This window comes from Macaca thibetana, chromosome 3 (genome assembly GCF_024542745.1).
Source record: "Macaca thibetana thibetana isolate TM-01 chromosome 3, ASM2454274v1, whole genome shotgun sequence".
NCBI lineage: Eukaryota > Metazoa > Chordata > Mammalia > Primates > Cercopithecidae > Macaca > Macaca thibetana.
This window is the reverse complement of record NC_065580.1, coordinates 114891918-114913055: the sequence shown is the minus strand read 5'-3', so window position 1 is coordinate 114913055 and position 21138 is coordinate 114891918. Positions and strand designations below refer to the sequence as shown.

General features: G+C 47.3%; 1 protein-coding gene across 7 annotated transcripts in view; it reads right to left on the bottom strand.

The window, feature by feature from the left end:
- The window catches only part of OGDH (oxoglutarate dehydrogenase), a 96893-nt gene that overhangs the window by 52819 nt on the left and 22936 nt on the right, over positions 1 to 21138 (bottom strand). For 4 of the 7 annotated variants that reach the window (XM_050783372.1, XM_050783374.1, XM_050783376.1 and 1 more), the window contains 2 exons: positions 6398 to 6589; positions 4126 to 4228 (listed from right to left, as the gene is read on the bottom strand). In XM_050783372.1, the coding sequence (XP_050639329.1) occupies positions 4126 to 4228; positions 6398 to 6589 (295 nt within the window). Of the gene's footprint in view, positions 1 to 4125; positions 4229 to 4356; positions 4448 to 6397; positions 6590 to 21138 lie in introns of those variants that run through there. The other 3 variants (XM_050783373.1, XM_050783377.1, XM_050783378.1) reach the window with 2 other exon arrangements.

The following is a 21138-nucleotide window of genomic DNA, read 5'->3' as shown; positions in this document are numbered from 1 at the left end:
CGGTGAAACACGGTCCCTATTAAAAATACAAAAATTAGCTGGACATGGTGATGGGTGCCTGTAATCCCAGCTACTCGGGAGGCTGAGGCAGAAGAATCACTTGAACCTGGGAGGCGGAGGTTGCAGTGAGCAGAGATGGCGCCACTGCACTCCAGCCTGGGCAAAAGAGCGAAATTCCATCTCAAAAAATTAAATAAATAAAATTAATAGTAACAGTAATAAAACACTAGCCCTACCATCTCAACAATATTTTTTACTGTATTCATAACAAGTTCTGTCGTGCTACACTTAAAAGATAAAACTGAGGGCAAGAGTGTGTCCATAACATCTGATGGTAAATCCTGACACTCTGGCGCTATTGAGGAGTTCTGTGTCTGTAGAGTCTCTCCTAACTGGCAAGAGTCTACTTGTTAATTATCTTTCCTTATCACTTCAGGGACCAGGAGAATTTCTGAGAAGTGAAGACAGGTGCCCTAAGCCAGAATTTCCCAAACTTTTCAAAAATGGTCATAAAAGGTCAACTCAGTGGAAACTATAGCATATATTCCACTTTATTAAAAAACTCAGAGTGGACAGAATTCCCTGCTTGCACTGCAGACCAAATTGGCCAACCACCCAGGTGCTCAGTTGGCAGAGTGTTTTCAGGGCAGCATCATCAGTGCCCTCTGAGAATGAATGGCTTTGCCAACGGCTCCTGCCCTCCATCGCTGCCCCCTACGTGGAGCTTTTCCAACAAAAGACGGAAAAAGCTCTGACGGAAGCACCAAAGGCTATGTTCAAACATGGATATGATCACTGCTCTGAGCCTGTTTCCCCAAGGAGAGGCAGAAACTGTGCCTGCATCCACAGGGAGGGGGGAACGGCGGCTAAGTGGAGACATGGGAAGAATCCTAGCTCTGGGGAAATAGTCATGTGACACTGGACACTACCGCACAATGGTCCCTGACCCGCAGTCTACACACTGGTCAGGTCACCAGGTGGCCACTCAGCCTATCCCCTTCTACTGTCCCATTCCTAAGCTGGCAAACAGTTCTTCTGGGTCCCAAACATCCCCCATGTAGAGTCCTCACTTCTTAGTTTGCGAATTCCTGCACTAGATGCTACGCTGCTTCCTTATCATTTGGCTACAGGGCAGTCTTCACCACTAACTCCTGTGTGTTCCTGGTCTTCCTGCTTGACCTCTCAGTTTCTGAATTTATCTTATTACCAGAGAGTTTGGCAGCTACTCATCTCAAAAGATTGCTAGTAAGCCCACTTGGAGCATAGTAAAGTCCAGGCACTACTTTAAGGAGTTTATTCAATTTTGAAACCACCTGAGGAGGTTGATACCATCACCCCTGCCTTACAGATGAGGTGACTGAGGCACAGAGAGGTTAAGCAATTAGCCCAAGGTCACACAGCTAGTAATAGTGGGCTGGGATTCCAATCCAGGGAGTGTGGTTCCAGAGTCCAGGCTCCCTGAGGTTCGAATGAGATGACGAGTCTTGAAGTGTTCTACAAACTGTCTAACGAGTCTTGAAGTGTTCTACAAACTGTCTAGCGGTCACATTTGACCTGCTGTTTTCTTGAAAACCTGCATACATCAAGGGTGAGAGTTCGAGACCAATTTTTCTACAGATCCAAATGTTTTAACAAGTTTACACGGTTTCCATTTTTTGTACCTGAAGACTTTATTGCGATTTTTAGGTCACACTATTTCAAATCCACAGGATTAAAATGCACCTTCCTCTTGAAATGTAGAAACTACTCCCTGACTCTCTCTCTCAGTGGTTCCAAAGGGTTCCTGGCCAGAGAGGTCAGAAGTCTTCCTTCCTCAAAGGATTTCAGGAAGCTTTAGGGCCACTTCTGTATGTTTTAGTTTCTTGGTTTATAAAGTCCTCTTGTTCTCTCACCCTCACCATGATGTTGTTGCTGAATCTGGAACCACAAACCTCACAGAAATACCTGAGGACACTATTCCAGAGTGAAATATATGGTGAGACCTTGTGATGGCCTGGGAAGAGATTCTTACATTCTGGCCCTGCCTTGGCCACTAATGAGATGGGAAATTAGTGCATATGTTGACAGTGCTTAGGGTTTCTCACCCTTAAAAGACTATGCTGGATTGGGCTCACCTAGGTGTGGCCCCTCTTGATATTAGTCTGAAGCGGGAGAGAGGAGAGCTTTAGAGCTCCCCTAGTTATACTAACGGGCAGAGTTGGGACAGGAGCTGGGACAATGCAGGTTCTGGCAGGAGAGGGAGAGTTGGTCACTTCATCTGCTCCTCTCCTGTTCGAATGTTTTGCTGCTTGTAAAAAAATGAGCAATCCAGCTGGGCGCGGTGGCTCACGCCTATAATCTCAGCACTTTGGGAGGCCAAGGTGGGCGGATCGTGAGGTTAGGAGTTCAAGACCAGCCTGGCCAACATGGCGAAACCCCATTTCTACTAAAAATGCAAAAATCAGCTCGGCCTGGTGGTGCACACCTGTAGTCCCAGCTACTCAGGAGGCTGAGGCAGGAGAATTGCTTGAACCCGGGAGGCGGAGGTTGCAGTGAGCTGAGATTGTTCCACTGTACTCCAGCCTGGATGACAGAGCAAGACTCTGTTTCAAAAAAAAAAAAAAAAAAAGAAAAGAAAAGAAAAGAAAAAGAAAAAAGAAAACGTGCGTTCCACAGCTCCCCTACCCTGCCTAAATGCAGAGGGATGTTTTCCTCTTAAGAGGTGGCTTCCAGGTGCAAGTGCCTGTGCTCTTCATCAGGGAGCAGCAGGTCTACCAGCTGGGGAGTTTGGCTTGCTCTGAGCACCTGAAGGGGACCCCACAGGTCTAGAAGTCTCTGGGGGCAGTGAACACAGGGGGCTGGAGAGGCTCAGGGCAGACAGGATGTGATGGGACTGGGAGTGCCAGCGGGGAGAATCTCTATACTAAGGGGTGAGCAGTAGAGAAGAGGCTCCAAGACCTCCTGGGACACTGCAAAGAGAGGCCCTCTTCTTGGGAGCACAAAGTTGTCACCACGGAATGAAAAAACAGGGTTCAACTCGTGCCTAGTCTACAATCTGAACTGACCTTAATAAAATTCAAGAGGATTTCTCTAAACTCCTTTCCTAAATCTGCTAAAGGGTTGGTATAAAAAAAAAAAACAATTACAAACCATCAATGCCAATTCCAAAGTCAGTGATGTTTCATGACTAATGCCTCATCCCCTAGACATAACTTGGTAATGCCTATAAAGACATTCAGGCACTGCAGAACCTTAGAGACTGTCTGCACTATTCCCCGAAAGTGCCTGTGAGGAGGCTAATTTCGTACCCATCCCAAGAGCAGTATTAGGCAGGTAAGTGATCATCAATTTCATCAGCATGCACAGTGTCTACTGTGAACAACCTGGCCATTTAAAAATTAGTCACATCATAATTTCTTTAGTACAGGTTAGCAGCACAGTGACGTAAAGCAGACTAACTCTGCAAAGCAACTGCAGGTGAGAGCCCAGCCACAACACCTCACTTCATGAGGAGGAGGGGATGTAGGTGGGACTATCTTCTGGCAACCGTGACAAAACCCCAATGTGCTCCATACATGCACCTCCCAAAGGCCCTGACCTCCTGACGCTGTGGGAATGCCTTCCAAAGTTTCCTCAGTGTGATCACCAGCAATTACAAATCAGGAGACCCAAACCGCACAAGTTGCTCTGGAATTCGTCCCCTAAGGGACACAGCCTCTGGTCAAGGGCAGGCCACACCGGGCTTCAGAAAAGGATGGCTGTGTCAGCAGTTCCTGAGCAAGGACTCATGGATATGCCTCACTGAAGGCAGTGCTGCACTGACATTTGAAAACCTGAAGCCAAAAGAGCTATACTCTGAAGTGCTTCTGATCCACCTGCCCCAGGTGGACAAGATTTTTCCCTGTGCCACAAACCTTTCTGTCCAAAATTTTATTTTCAAATTTTGAGACTTAGACAATCTGGCTGAAAAAGATAAAAATAACTTGCCCAAAACACACTAAGGCTGCAATACTGATAAATTTTAAGTGATCAGAACGAAAGGAAACTTAAGAGCCTTTCCCTCCTGCCTGGACATCCTGGCTACCACAGGTCGTGGCACAGCGAGAGGAGCTCAAGCAACGCAGCTGACTGCTCTCAGACCCTCACCAAGTTTGTCTGTGGATGAGATAATGTCAGCGGGCACGGAGGAGTCCAGATCAGCATCCAAAATCCCCAGGGGGTCCAGCTGTGCTACATGGTGCCCTCGTATCTATGAGTGGGCAACGATGAGAGGGAAGGACACACACAAAAGGACAGAAGAAAAAAAAGAGGGAAGGGGTAAAAAAAAAAAAAAAAGTAAAATTACATTAAAATTAGCATTTACAGCTTAATTCTCACCCACGTTTGAAGAAACAGTTACTGGAGCATCATCAAAATTTACACAACTAATTCCGAGAGGATCAAGTTTTGCAATGTGGTGACCCCTGACCTGGAAGCAATAACACAAGTAAGTCATTAAGCAGATCCAGCAAGCTGTGGGGAGGGTTAAAAGAGTCATACATTATGCAAACCTTTTGCAAAGAGGAACACGGCACCAATAAACCCATACGACAAAATTAGTTTTTAAAAGTCTTGGAATAACTTATTTTAAAAGCACTACTGTGTACAAACGTACTTTTATAAAAAAGAGATAAACTCAGGTTATGACAAACTTAGGAGTCTGAAACAATCCTTTCTTGGGATCATATACAGTTTCCATGGATAAACAGAAATGAGATGTGCTGAACAATTCTTACTCCAATGTAAAGCCTGCCTCAGCTCAGAATATAAACATTTCCCTAAGGTGCTGGGTACAGTGGCACATGCCTGTAGTTCCAGCTACTTGGGAGGCTGAGGTAGGAGGATCTCTTGAGCCTAGGAGTTTGAGGCCAACCTGGGCAATGCAGTGAGACCCTATCTCAATTTAAAATAAATAAATCAAATTTAAAGAAAAATTTTCCTAAGGAGGAAAATGAAGGTTTAAGTGTTGGCCTTTATTGGGAAGGAGTGCAGTTAAGAGGTCATCTTACTAAGAGAAGGTTTGTCTTTACCATATATCCCCGTGAGGAGTGAGGGTTCCGGTCCGGCTGCTGCCGAGTAGGTCAGCACATAGTAGTCAGAACAAAAAAACCCTGCTACACCACAGACTTAAAGCATCTGATTTGAACTATTTAAAAACCAAAAGGAGAAAGAAAATCCCTTCCAATTTAAGATTCTTTCACTATTTCTTGCTAGCAATTTGAGAAGGGAACAGCTGCTGGTAAGTCACTGCAAGATCAGGCTGAAGTTGTTGCTGAGGCCAACTGTGTGCAGGCAGTGATAAAGAAACACCACTGGGCCTCCTCCTTATGCAAATATCCACGTGGACAGCACTTTAAAGCATTATGGCATTTACAAAACTCCATGCATCTCCATTCTAAGGCAGAATACACTTGCCCCAGGGAAGACAGCCTTACTTGCCAGGCCACGGCATGAAGGGCCAGAGACCCAGGACCTCCCCCATGTTGCCCTATTACAACACCTGCACTGCCGCCCTGCTGGCACAGGAAATGGCCCACGCCACCAGAAACCAAAGCATGAGAGAGAAAAGACAGCCCAGGCACATGAGTCCCCTTGTTGCCACCAAAGCAGTTACATAAGAACAGGTGGCAGGGTCCTGGACGCCCATGGGAGCTTCCAGAAGGGAAGCACCAGGCTCACTTGTCTCCACCTGTCCTCCTTAGAACTATCACAGATGAAGTCTTAAGATCTGAACTCTGGGCTCTCCCCATGTATCAGGTGGACATCCTAGAAAAACTTTGTCATTGTGCTCTGGGAAAGGACAGGGAGGAAAAGCCTTGTCTTGCTCAACACTTGCCTAATGAGACTGGCCACTAACTGCAATGCTTTTGGAGAGTTCCCCTGCCCCTCATCACTCTCTGTAGGCTCAGCTGTACCCTCAACTGCCTCTCCCTGCTTCCATATCCTCAAACTCTATAGATTTTCTTCTCTTATAGTATTCAGTTGTTAGCAACTGGGAAGGGGGCATCAACTACCCAACAGCATCACCCCTCCCAGCCACGGCTCACGGGTGGATGGGCAGCACTTCTCCTTGATGCCCGGGTACTGACTTGGTTTCCCTGCCCACAAATATTTCTTGCCAAGTAAGGAAAAGAAATAAGGAGCCCTTTATGGGGCAGGCATTAGTGGTGCCAGAAGATTTGCTCAAATAGGGCTAGCCTGGTTCCTTTTCTCTCGTGTATTTATTTTTTAGCCTCCCAAAGCAGGGAGAAAGCACCTAGTATTTGAGGAGGTATAAGTAAAACGACAACATACACTCAGAAAGGTCAATAGGGCCCATGAGGCATGACCTAAGGAACACTGCACCCTTTCCCGTGTGGAGAGTCAGCGCCCACCTTACCTGATATGCCCTGATGAGCGACTGCACCGCCAGGTGGTCCTCCACGAGCTTGTCCACGTTGGGCTGTGCTTCCACCAGGGACTGTGCATGGGCCACAGCAGCCAGGGAACCTCGGCTCAGGGGAAGGGGACTCTGGTAGGCAGTGCCCGGTGGGGCTCCAGCATTCGTGTTGCGAAAAAAAATGTCCCATGACTAAAGACAAAGAAGGTACAGGGTTACCTCACTGCTCCCCTAAGTCCAGGATGCATCTGTGGCCACAGACAACTGCTCTCTGCAGGCAAGGCAAGTCTACCACAGGCTGGCCGAGCCCGCTTCCTCGTGTTCTGGACAGTGGGGTCTCTGTCTGTTCCCAAATGGTGGGTTTCTCTCAGCGTTCAGGCCCCCTGCTTTCCACTCCTTTGGTCTTCGGGATGCACTTTCTGACCCCCATAGCTGTAACACAGATGCCCTGTGGCCGCCTTCCGTTAACACACATACCCCAAAGGCCCAATGCCAGACAGCTCTCCTCGGCTCCCATACACTGGGCCTGGGGACAGACTCAGGAAGTAGGTCAACAGAGACACTTACTGTCTCAGCCTTCTCCCCAGGCTCCAGCCCTTGGGAGGTGATCTCTTGACCTTCTGTCTATAGGTTTGCAAACCCTACCGGTTCTTCTGTGGGGTGCCAGATGCTCACACCCCATCAAGCGCCTCCCTCAAGACCCTAGGGGCTCAGCACAGCCTGTGAAGAGCCCAGGGTCACCTTGCTCATGTCCTTTCACTTCCCTGGATACAAAGCAGAACCTGATCCTTTGTAAGAGGCAGCATTGACCGCACAGAGAAATAATCTCATTGCTACTTCAGGGGGCACTCAGGAGCTCAGAGCTCAAGGTGTGGGGTCAGAGATGGAAATTCAAATCTGATCTCTGTGTTGGTGACAAAAATTCAAATTCAAGAGGTAAGCTCTTAGTGAGTTACCTTTCTGTGTTGTTTTCTCATCTATGAGGAGAGAAAGATATACATTCTTCATAGGTATGCTGTAAAGACTACCCTAGTTAAAGGCATTAGCATGCAGTCTAATACTTCACAAGTACTTCACAAAAGTCAGGTGTTAGTATCAGTTTGAATTTCCTTAGAAAAACTATAATTCACTTATATTCCTACTATTTTTGGCTAGTTCACGTCTGAATTATTTGATTTACAATCTGCAGAGATACTGTGAACTGTAATAGTTTATTCACCTCATACAAAGATGCAAGTTTGTAAAATATTTAAGAGATCAGACATACTAAGACTTCACAAAAGTTCATTGCAAAAAGAAAAGAAAAGCACGATTAAACACCAGCTTTTTTATTTTATTTTAATTTTTTTTTGAGATGAAGTCTCGCTCTGTTGCCCAGGCTGGAGTGTGGTGGCATGATCTCAGCTCACTGCAACCTCCACCTCCCGGGTTCAAGTGATTCTCCTGCCTCAGCCTCCTGAGTAGCTGGGATAACAGGTGCATGCCACCAGGCTTGGCTAATTTTTGTATTTTTAGTAGAGACGGGGTTTTGTTGACCAGGCTGGTCTCAAACTCTCGACCTCAAGTGATCCACTCGCCCTGGCCTCCCAAAGTGTTGGGATTACAGGGGTGAGCCACCGTGCCTGGCAAAACACCAGTTTTAAAAAAATAAAAACATTGTTTTTCTTTCCTGCAATACATTTTCTAGCCTCTAAAATTCTTCCATCAATAAACTCTGATAAGACTGTCTTGAAAAACTTGGAGAGGCAAAGGCAAAACTTTATGAGATCTTTGCATTCTCCTTCTAACAAGATGCCACCCAGATGTGCTCCTTGTCTGGGATATGGGTGGATATCAAATGGGTCTGTCTGGGTCTAGAGATAAGAAGGTAGAGATGGCTACAGAATCCAGTATGCTGGTCCTTAAGGTCTTCTGGTTTTTTCAGACAGGTTCTTTTGTAATGCTGGCTAGGGCATAGATGTACATCACTCAGATGGTCCTAATACCAAGAGCACTGCTATATACTGCTGCTAGACGCAAACTAGAAAACACACAATGATAACGCGCAGGCCTGGACCATCTGCCTCATGAAGGGGAGTCTGGTCTCTCAGTGAAATCTGTTTTTGAAGGGAGTTTTGTGAAATACTTTTTTTTTTCCTTTCCTTTTTCTTTCTTGTAGAATCTTTAAAACATTCTATAATAAGCATTTTTTTTTTGGCATTCAGAAAAAATAATTTAAAGAAAACCACCACCAGAGATGTAACTGCACAGTATTGTGAATATACTAAAAACCACTGTAGCTGGGTGCAGTGGCATGCGCCTGTAGTCCCAGGCACTTGGGAAGCAGAATCAGGAGGATCACTTAAGCCTAGGAATTCAAGGCTGGCCTGGTCAATACAGCAAGATCCCATCTGTTAAAAACAAAACAATACTCCACGGAATGGTACATGTAAAAATGACTCTTTTTTTTTTTTTTTTTTAAAGAAACAGGTTCTTGCTCTGTTGCCCAGGCTGGTCTCAAACTCCCAGCCTCAAGTAATCCTCCTGATTCAGTCTCTCAAAGTGATGGGAATCCAGTTGTGAGTCACCAGGATCAGGCCAAATAATGACATTTATGTTACGTGAATTACATTTAATTTTTTTTTTTTTTTTTTTTGAGACAGAGTCCAGCTCTGTTGCCCAGGCTGGAGTGCAGTGGTGTAATCTCAGCTCACTGAAATCTCTGCCTCCCAGGTTCAAGCGATTCTTCTGCCTCAGCCTCCCGAGTAGCTGGGATTACAGGCGTCTGCCACTATGCCCAGCTAATTTTTATATTTTAGTAGAGACGGGGTTTCACTGTGTTGGCCAGGCTGGTCTCGAACTCCTGACCTCGTGATCCACCCGCCTCGGCCTCCCAAAGTGCTGGGATTACATGCGTGAGCCACTGCACCCAGCCTTTAAAATGTTTTTACAAATCAAACTATTTGAGGTTTTACTGTTTTTACCTTTCTGGTGAATTTCTGTTGTATTGGCTGATGTAGAAGTGAGATGTGGGGTTCTCTTCTGGCACCTCCCACAAAACCTATTATAGAAGCATCTTATACAAATGTAACCCAACAATCAGGAACATGAAAAAAGGCTGCAAACTTTCCTTTTCTTTCTTTTTTATTTTTTGAGACAGGGTCTGGCTCTGCTGCTCAGGCTGGAGTGGCATGATCTCGGCTCACTGTAACCCCCACCTCCAGGACTCAAGTGATTCTCCTGCTTCGCCTCCTGAGTAGCTAGGACCACGGGCATGCACCACCACTCACGGTTAATTTTTTTATTAAATATTTTTTGTGGAGATGAGGTTTCACCATGTTGCCCAGGCTGTTCTTGAACTCCTGAGCTCAAGTGATCTGCTCGTCTTAGCCTCCCAAAGTGCTAGGTTTATAGGCATGAGCCACCATGCTGGGCCTAAACTTTCTTTTTCAACAGATGCTATCAAAATGTTTGCTAAAGTAACCCAGAGTTTGGAATCTCCAAAGAGATTCTCTCAATCTTCCTCCATTAAATTGGTTCTCACAAAAACTTAGTGTTCTCCAACATGAGAAAAGGCAGTATTTCCACCAGAGAAAAAAACTGACTTACTCTTACGACATAAAACAGAGGATGTCTCAGCATCAACTCCCTAGGCAAAGTAAAGGCTGCCTCCCACTCAGTCCATGACTGGTTCTGTCAAGGACACAGGGATCTAAAAGGTGGCTGTGCACAAACACACTGGACACCCTCAGGTACTTCTTTTTTTTTTTTTTTTTTTTTTTTTTTTTTTTTGAGACGGAGTCTCACACTGTTGCCCAGGCTGGAGTGCAGTGGCGCGATCTCGGCTCACTGCAAGCTCCGCCTCCTGGGTTCACGCCATTCTCCTGCCTCAGCCTCCTGAGTAGCTAGGACTACAGGCGCCCGCCACCGCGCCCGGCTAATTTTTTTGTATTTTTAGTAGAGACGGGGTTTCACTGTGGTCTCGATCTCCTGACCTTGTGATCCGCCCGCCTCGGCCTCCCAAAGTGCTGGGATTACAGGCTTGAGCCACCGCGCCCGGCCACCCTCAGGTACTTCTGACTTCACGGACCTTTTCCAGCAGGGCAGACAGCTCCCTGCATTCTAGAAGCAGAGATGACTGGGGACCACACGCATTGGACATCTATCCTCATTGTGAAAACAGGGATGACCAATGACTGCACTTCTTGGCCTCTACCCAGGCCTCCAATAACTGAGAATCTGACCTAAAAGGAGAAGCCCCTCGAATACAGCAGGTAACTGGGCAGGAGTTCAGTCTGGCTGTATCCCACTCCTGCACAGCAAGAACCAACAGCAAGCTGCCACTGTCACGTAAAACCTAATCAGGCCGGGCGCAGGGTAATCCTGTAATTCCAGCACTTTGGGAGGCCAAGGTGGGCAGGTCACCTGAGGTCAGGAGTTTGAGACCAGCCTGGCCAACATGGTGAAACTCCGTCTCTATTAAAAATACAAAAATTAGCTGGGTGTGGTGGCACAGGCCAGCAGTCCCAGCTACTTGGGAGGCTGGGGCATGAGAATCACTTGAACCCGGGAGGCAGAGGTTGCAGTGAGCTGAGATTGCGCCATGGTATTCCAGCCTGGGCAACAGTGCGAGACCCTGTTTCCAAAAAAAAGAAAAAAGAAAAAAAAGAGAAAAAGACCAGGTGGGGTGGCTCACGCTTGTAATCGTGAGCACTTTGGGAGGCCGAGGCGGATGGATCGAGACCATCCTGGCCAAAATGATGAAACCCTGTCTCTACTAAAAATACAAAAATTAGCTGGGCATGGTGATGCGTGCCTGTAATCCCACCTACCCGGGAGGCTGAGGCAGGACAATCACTTGAACCAGGGAGTCAGATGTTGCAATGAGCTGAGATCACGCCACTGCACTCCAGCTTGGTGAGAGAGTGAGACTCCATCCAAAAAAAAAAAAACCCTACAAAAAACATAGTCCAAAGTTTTCTTTAACCCAAACTTGCTCCAGCGTTAGAATGTCTATCCTCACACCATGTGACCCGCACCCCAAGTCTAGCTGTGGACACTTACTCAGTTCCCTGGGGCCACAACAAGGTTCACAGATAGGGCATGATCCTCAACCCCAGTAAGTACAAGAGAGCAGCACAACCCGAACTTTATTAAACCCTTAAAACATACTGTCTTTCTTCTACTTCATAAAACCCATTAAGTTTCCAGAAACACAGGGCAAAGTCACCCAAGTCACCCAAGAGCAAGACCTTGGATCAAGAGTCTCTCCAGCTGTATAAACAGCCTCCTTTATCCTAGGAGACAATATCCACTTTTGAATCCAGAGCCAAAAGTCACAGCAAAATCACAAGTTTACTTCTTTTCAATAAAATTAGCTTTGAATAACAATTAAAACAGTAAAAAATAAAAAAAAAAATAATAGCAGCAGTGATAGGTATAGCTAACTTTTACTGGGGCTCTCTGGGCTTTTCTAACTTACTTGGAACAACTGGAATGTCAATCATATTCCCACTGGCAGAATTTATACACAGCAGTCACCACGCAGGGTATTAATAAGGTTAACTGAGCAACAGCAGAGCAACACTTATATAAAGAACTCTGGTCACTCTAGTAATAGTGCCTCTTATCCTAGCTTAACCTTGTCAAAGAGAGCTGGGAGCTTCTGGGCTCAACAATAAAATGAAAGGAATTTCCACAAAGTCAGCTCTCTGGTCCTGAGAGCACAAAGGCTGCAGGACTCCTTCCAGCCTAGGCCCTGGAAAGAGGGCGATCATGATCATCGGGCCTCCTCTCTCTGACCTTCTTTTGTGCTTGGAATAAAACTCCAGGTGATTTTCAATTGGCTGAGGACAACTGCACAGACGGAAATTCAGCGCATGCTGGAGGCGGGCAGAAAAAAACTGGTTCATACCGGTACTGCTGGGCTGCTGGGAATCCCCGGGAAGGAAAATGCTGGGAATGCAACTTCTGCAGCCTTTCCCTTATTCATCTTACACCATGCATCCCATTCACTCCCTGGTCGGCTCAGTTCCCACACCACTGGGGGAGCACCCTGCCCCACCTTCAGACAAAGAGCCCATTCTGTCTCCAGGACTGGGTGAGCCTGCACACCCAACAACAGCAAGCCCTCTTTGCACCAAGACCTGGAGGTATACTGAAAGGTTTTTGAATTTGAGTGATAGAATGTTTTGTATCGAGTGTAGTGATTGCATACATTTGGCAAAACCTACTGCACTAAACACTTAAAACAAGTGGATTTTAATGTATGTAAGTTAAACCTCAAAAAAGTTTATTTATTCAAAAAGGCTTTGAAAATGAAGGTCATTTTTTGGCCTACGGGCTTCACCTCCCAACAGATGTGGCAGCAGGAAGCCAGACCTGCCCAAGTACCAGAGCTCCCAGCCACCCAATGGCCCCACCCCTCCCTGTATGAGTCACCAGTGGGGCCACTTCCTTCCTGGCAGGGGGCCAGATGCCACAGTCCATCCCCCACTCTCTTTCCACCTCCCTGTTGTCCTGCAACCCTGCATCTCTCCAACATCTTCCACTCCCCAAGGAGATACCTCTTCTCCAGCGCAAACCACCCACCCCTGCCTCATCCTCTGAACACCTGAATCTGGATCTGACTTCCATGACCCCTGGCTTTAGGTTCCAGGGGACCTGCAGAGCCCTCCCTGTCCACCTGCTCCCATGCCCTGGCACCATGCTCCTTCCTTCCCCCAGGCCTGGCAGCTAACCTTCTTTCCATGGGATGTTTGTCTTCTCCCTTCACATGGTCGCTTAGCTTTGTCACTATCTGGGAGAGGGTTTCCCCTTCTGATACTCCCAGCCCTTACTGTATACTCATCTCAACCTGAGATCTCTCCCCTGCTGTCTGTCCCCATCCTGGGGCATAAATCGAGACTAGGCTGAGTCACTGACCAGCCAGCGCAAAGGGAAGCCCCTTAGAAACGAAGAGAAAGCTTCTGGAAGTGAGAGCCAAAGCATGTCCCATCTAATTCCCATGGAGCATGAAGAGACACCTGGAAGGGATAGAAGCCCACTCACTGGAAGGTGGCACCTGGTGGCTGATGGCTCACTGAGAACCTGAGCTGAGTCAGGCAACCTCAGCTCTCTTAACTAAGTGAGAAAAATAAGCGTGTTGGTTTAAGTTGCCTAAGCTGCATTCTCCCTTTCTTCCAGCCAAATTTATTCCTAATTATCCCTTGCTGTTGCCTGGATGTCCCGGAACTGCAGTCTGATGTGGGCAGGGGCAGTGACTTCTACTTCTAGAAACATTCCAAGTGACAAAGCAGAAGTGAAAAGGAGAAAGCACAGTAATGGGGAAAATCAGACTTAAGAATACACAATCTAATAGCCTGCTACCATCAAAAACACTGAAGACAAAAGTTTCCTATAACAGAAATAGTTTTTCACTCATGAGAAATGGAGGCAGTCAGACTTTGGCTTCTTTATGAAGTAAGTGTGGTATTTGGGTCTTACTTTAGTACTTGGCTCAGGGCAGTGACATGGACTTCTGAGTCACAGTGACGGTACGCGGGTGTGCCCAGCTCCACACCCAAGTTGAAACCCATCACTAGTGTTATTCACCTCTCCAATCTCTTAATTGGCTTCTGTTGCACAACTAATAACGTAAGGAAAATATCTGTCCCCTTGCCTTGCCTCAAATATACAGTCACAGACAGTTAATTCTCTGGCCATTCAATGACAATGTCACTGATAAGGGAAAAAATGTTAAAATGTTAAGGTAAGTGGGCAAGGCTGTAAATGACATTCAAGGGGCAGGAAGCTGCCAGAAAAGGTGAGCCAGAAGGAGTGAGGGGTCCTGGGCCAGGGGAACGGTGAAGGAAAGTACTCACTTCCAGAAGGCCAACTTCTGAGCCCTACAAGGGGCTATGGGATTCTGATGAAGTTCTTACCACACATAAACATTTTCCTAAGAGTGTCAGATGTGTGAAGGATGTACCATGTCAAAAAATGAATACCTTTTTTTTTTTTTTTTTGAGACACAGTCTGGCTCTATCGCCCAGGCTGGAGTGCAGTGGTGTGATCTCGCCTCACTGCAACCACCCCCCAACCCCCATTCCAGTTTCAAGTGATTCTCTTGCCTCAGCCTCCCCGGTAGCTGGGATACAGGCGTGAGGCACCATGCTGGGCCCATGAATGCCATTATTTCTAAAAAACCAATAATTCTCATTCAATTCAACAAATATCTATTAACTATATGTGGCATACTATAAGATTTGTGAACAGGAAGATGACTAAAATGAGATTCTTACTCTCAACAAGAATAAGAAAAACCAGTAAACGTGTAAATTCAAAGAATGGATCCAAGTGCTGAGAAACGAAGAGTAAGACAAGCGGGGTGGGAGAGGAAAGCAAGGCTGCTCTGAGGAGGGGTCCATGGTCTGAGCCCTAAAGGCAGGGTAAGGCCTGAGGAGACTGAGAAGGAGAGAGAAGACATTTGGCCAAAGAGAACAGACAGCGGGAACACCTGGCCAGTGCCCGTCCACCACGTGCTGAGACTCACGGTACTGCCACATGCAGGGTATACAGATGGTTAAGAAACCAGGCTGGGCTGGGCGTGGTGGCTCACGCCTGTAATCCCAGCACTTTGGGAGGCCGAGGCAGGCGGATCACGAGGTCAGGAGATCGAGACCATGCTGGCTAACACGGTGAAACTCTGTCTCTACTAAAAATACAAAAAATTAGACAGGCGTGGTGGCGGCGCCTGTAGTCCCAGCTACTCGGGAGGCTGAGGCAGGAGAATGGCGTGAACCCGGGAGGCGGAGCTTGCAGCGAGCCAAGATCGCGCCACTGCACTCCAGACTGGGAGACACAGCGAGACTCTGTCTCAAAAAAAAAAAAAAAAAAAAAGAAAGAAAAAAAAAAAGAAACCAGGCTGGGCAGGTGAGCTGGAACCAGGCTGCAGGTGAGTGAAAAAGAACACGAGAGATTAAGGAGAAAACCACTAACCACCCTCAAGAGGAGGAAGCACCTGACCAGGGTAGTGGCTGACCTTTGCCACCAAATGGCATCGGAGGGAGGGGTGGTTCGCAGGCAGGGAGCTTGTGTGCCCCCCGACCCCACCCACCACCAACTTCCCATGAGCGGGTTTGATCATCAACTTGTTGCTGAGATGACTTAAACATGATAGATTTCAGCAGTAAATAATTTTTACATTCTGGATGAAATGAAACCAGACCTCCTATTTAATTTTAGGTAACTAAAGGCACTTAGCTGTAATAAATGAAGCTCAGTTTTCCAAGTCAAAAGTCACTGCTACCCAAGCTCCCACAAACTCAGAATTCTATTCAACCACAATGTACTTTCCTCACAGTGACCAGTGCTCTTTCTTCAAAGGAAGCTCTTGAAAGGCTGGAAACACCTCAACGCTCTCTGCATGTGGCAGCTGCTCACCCAACCTTTACCAAATTAAATTCCAATGGTATTCAGCCTCCTTTCTGGGGGAACAGCCTGACAAGTACAAGGTTCCACCCTGGGAGTGTCTGAGTCCAAGGGTGCCCCTCACTGTGCAGAGGTGCTGACCTCAGCAGGTGCCACTCTGCTAACCAAGGAGCACTTGTCTGTTCCCACACATCAGCAGCTACACGCAGCAGACTCTGCCCTTCCTGAGTCAGCAGTTGGGAGTCTCGAGGGCCAAGCTCCCGGCAAATCCTCGGTTGTGAGGTTTCCAATAGGTAGGGCTTCCTACTTCTGAGGGTGGCAAATATACCATCTGACATCCCTTCCCCCAGCAGTAGTTGACACCCATCGTCATGCAGGACAGTGCTCTACAGCCCCAGTGCCCACTCATAGAGCAGCAGGACTGACTGTGGCCACCTCCTGGGTCCCCAGGCCCTAGGTCTGCCTCCCATGGGCTGCATGAGGATTTGGGAAGTTGCTTCAGTTCTCTGGCCTGTTTTCTTGTCCATAAGTCTCAAACACAGGCTATTTAAGACGATGGCCCTGCATTTGCACAGCTTTTTAAAATTTATAAAGTCTGGCCGGGTGTGGTGGCTCATGCCTGTAATCCCAGCACTCTGGGAGGCCAAGGCAGGAGGATCACGAGGTCAGGAGATTGAGACCATCCTGGCCAACATGGTGAAACCCCATCTCTACTAGAAATACAAAAATTAGCTGGACGTGGTGGCGCGTGCCTGTAATCCCAGTTACTCGGGAGGCTGAGGCAGGAGAATAGCTTGAATCAGGGAGTCGGAGGTTGCAGTGGGCCGAGATCGCGCCACTGCACTCCAGTGAGACTCCGTCTCAAAAAAAAAAAAAATTTTATAAAGTCCTTGCATATATACTTGCATTTGTTCAAGAAGCTGATGAGGAACATGAGGAGAGTGTTACAACTTAGCCCAAGCTCTATGACTATGGGTGGCTCTGGACTGATGAGACCACTTCCCGTCATCTATCCATAGCCCCTACAGATGCCACTCCTACAGCTGCCCTCCCTACTCCACACTCCACCTCAGCCACAGAACAAGTCCTGCCCACACACAGCTAACCTTGGTCACCACGTTACTGCCACCTTGTCTAAATAATGCGGGGCGCGGGTGGGGCAGGCTCTGGTCTCCTTGCTGCATGGAGCCACACTCAGGCTCAAAGGCCATCACTTAGCTGATAAGTTGATGAGGCCCAGCGCTATCCACACCACCTCACTTATTAAGTTCTGACACTAACTATGCTTTTTAATTGCTATAAATATGAACTACAGGGCACCACGTAACCAAGGAACACGGGCGTATTTCTAAACCAGCCAAACTGATAAAAAGTCAGCTGCTGGGCACCATGTGACCAGCCTGCCTGGAGTTCACCCGGCGCTGCTGTAAGGGGCAGGCCTCCCATCCCGGCCTCAGTGTATAGACCAACAACTCATTCCTTTCCTGCACACAAGACAGGGCAGGCCTGCATGACCTCTGCCACTCCTTCCAATGCTGCCCAGGAAATGGCCCTAAATGTGTGGGCCAGAGCCTTTCCTGAATAAGATTTAAAACCCGTATGTGTGACTGCCCTGAACGTCCAAACAGGGTACTCCCTATTGGGGAGACCTGAGGATGGAATGCCCACCTCCGAGCCCTCAGCAAATGATTTCTGCTGTTGGGCTAAGCACAAGTCTCCAAAGAAAATGTGCAGATGGTAGAGCTGGACTCTGCACTTTCCATCAATGCAGGCCTTGCTCAGACCTTGCCTAGGCCAGAGTACCACCTACCACCATTCTGCCTATGAAGCAAAAACAAGGTAAGGCACTGCCATCCAGGCCTGCTGACCTGCCACTACAGACTGTTGATACTGAAGCCAGTTAAGAATGGGCTTCTATTTAGGTATTCTTCAATTAAGGAAACCACATGCTCCATTATAGCAATGCTTAGTCATTAAAGGTGACAGAATATTTCTAAACAATCTCTCTTATCTTCTCTCTGTACAGGTATGTAAATAAAACATCAATAAACTTCCAAGATTAGCAAAGAACAGCTCCTACAGCTCTGCCGTATGGAATCTACTGATATCAGAATGATATTTGCTGGGACTCTGCACTAGATTAAAGGTGGCTGCTCTATCAGGGTCATTATGAAAAGGGCTGTGGAGGGCTGTCCAGTGGCCACGCCTTCTCCTCTCCCCAGACGGATGTCCCTAAGGGCTGTCTGTGACTTGCTCTAACCAAGGTAATGGGGTGGGCAGTAGCAGTGTATGGTCTGGACCTAGGCCTCAAAGGCCCCACAGCCTTTCCTTTCCCTGTCTGGAGCTACTCTGGGACTTTTTGTGCAGGAATTGCTCTGGTCTACTGGAGGATGGCAGGGCCCAGTGAACAGCCAGCACAAACTGCCAGACACATCAGAGGCCTTCATAACTTCTAGCCTGGTGTGAGCCTCAGCTCCACAGGAGCTGGCAGTGGGAGGAGTGGGGAAACCTAGCCAACCCACAAAGTCATGAGACATGCTACACTGGTGCCAAGTTTTGGGATGGTTTGTTATACAAACATTCATGGAAACCAGACTTTTCACTGCATGAAAAGATGATATCCAAGATACTGTGATCACTTTCTCACAGTCTTTCTGACATCCCTCAGGAAATGGGAACACTTAAAACTACCCAGATCTGCACACAATGGCACATGTTATCAACTCTCAGAATTGCAACTCTCAAGGGAGGTGGGGAAGACCCACAGTCTGGGGTCACCTGTGGTCATCTGGTTGAGGCCTGCCTCATCTGTCCTCAATAATTATGCAACCCTATTTGGGGGAACCACCGTTCAGCTATGCAAAGCACCTGCTACAGGGTTTCAGACCGAATACCACATGAGTGGCCACTCAAAGAGAGGGTTCTAAAAGCTATCTCCTCACCTCACGATCCATTCATGGACGTGAAGAGATATGAGAATCCCAAAGCCCTCAAACCTCCCTCCAAGGGAGTCTTGGATGGGGAGGGGAGCCAGAGAACAGTAACCCAGAGACTAAACAGATTATTTTTTAATAACATGACTTCATCTGAAAAACTGGCACTAACCTTTTAGTAATTTCTCACTGCCACCCAGCTTCAGACTGTGCGGGGAAGCTGAGCTGCCTCTGACTTACAAAGTATGGCTCTTTCATTTCCTCAAAGGCAAGCACCTGTGGACACCTGTGCTACAGAATGGAACTCACTGGAACAATTTGCTCCTTTTCACTCTTGGAGTCTACTTTCCCATTAAGGTTTTTTTTTTTTTTGACACGGAGTCTCGCTCTGTCACCCAGGCTGGAATGCTCAATCTTTGCTCACTACAAGCTATGCCTCCCGGGTTCACGCCATTCTCCTGCCTCAGCCTCCCAAGTAGCTGGGACTATAGGCATGCGTCACCACGCCCGGCTATTTTTTGTATTTTTAGTAGAGACGGGGTTTCACCATCTTAGCCAGGATGGTCTCGATCTCCTGACCTCGTGATCTGCCTGCCTTGGGCTTCCAAAATGCTGGGATTACAGGCGTGAGCCACTGTGCCTGGCCCCATTAGGGTATTTTTGATCTCTCTCCCTTTTCCTTTAATTTCTGACATTAAATTAAAAAATTTTTTTTTTTTTTTGCTTTAAGTACAGTACAAAAGGATAATCATTAAAAACATCCACCAGGCAGATCATGAGGTCAGGAGATTGAGACCATCCTGGCTAACATGGCAAAACCCCATCTCTACTAAAAATACAAAAAATTAGCCGGGCGTGGTGGCACACTCCTGTGGTCCCAGCTACTCGGGAGGCTGAGGCAGGATAATCACTTGAACCTGGGAGGTGGAGGTTGCAGTGAGCCGAGATCATGCCATTGCACTCTAGCCTGGGCAAAACAGAGAGAGTCTGTCTCAAAAAAACAAAAAAACATCCACCAGGCACAGTGGCTCACGCTTTTAATCCCAGCACTTTGGGAGGCCGAGGCAGGGGGACAGCTTGAAGCCAGGAGTTTGAGATCAGCCTGGGCAAAAAAACAAGACCCTGTCTCTACAAAAAAGTTAAAATATTAGTCAGGCATGGTGGTGTGCACCTGTAGTCCCAGCTATTCAGGAAGCTGAGGCGTGGAGGAGTGGTGGGGGAGTGGATCACTTGAGCCCAGAAGTTTGAGGCTGCTATCATGGTGCCACTGCACTCCAGTATGGGTAAAGGAGACCCTATCTCAAAAAGAAAAGCTCCAAAAGATGCAGTGATCCTCATGTGGAGTAGCCTCTCTCCTCCCACCAGCCTCAGTGACCTCGTATGCCTGCTGTCCTGGCCTCAGTCCCTCCTGCTCTTGGGGATCCCAACTCCTCCTGCACCACATCCTCAAACTTGCTCTCCTTCTACCTGCTGAGGGGTCCACGCTCCCACAGCACATAACAAAATCAACAAACACCTCTTGGTTTGATCTTGGAACCTCTCCATTTACTTCATAACCCAAACTTTTGCTCTTTTCTTGCTGCATCTGGCTCCTGGCCCTGAAGTCTGCGTCCATCACCCTGCTGAGTGACTGTGAGCCCCTGTTGGGCTCCTTCACAGCACAGCATAATGTACTTCCCTTCAGAAGCTCAGTAGGTTCTATTAGAATTTTAACTGTTTTTTGTTTTTTTCATTTTTAAGGGCCGGCGGGGAGAGTGAGAAAGGAGAGACAAAGGAAAGAGAGAAGGGGGTGGCGGGGGGGACAGAGAGAGAAGAGAGAGGTAGAATTTTAACTGTTGTTCAAACTTATTTAATCATCCGGCTAGGATGACAGGGCAAGACTGCTTTTCCTCTTGCAGCCGCCACTCAGCATAGTCTTCGAACACAGCTGTCATGAGCTGCAAACTACCACACAAGAGAGGGTGCTGCTTCATGCTTCCTGTTGTTTCAAAGAGGTTATAATTTTATCACCCTAAATAAACCATAAATGCAAACTGCTTAAGAGTGAAATACTGTGCTAAAGTTGGAGAAGGCGCAGTCAGTTTAGCTGATTTAACATAAAAAGCCACAAGTGCTGAGATTGCTCTTAACACGTGAAGTTAAAGATTAGCAAGTGGCGGGGGGAGGGTGGGAGAAGAATGAGGGTTGAAAAATTGCTTATTGGGTACAACGTTCATTATCTGGGTGACGGGTATACTAGAAGCCCAATTCCCACCATTACTTAACCTACCCATGTTACAAACCCACACATGTACCTCCTGAATCTTCAAAAACAAAAAATCATCAAGGGGGAACTTCAAAGCTTGTCGCTGAAACCCCATTTACGTAGACCATGCAGTTTATGTATACAGTCAGCCCTCCATATCTATGGGTTCTGCA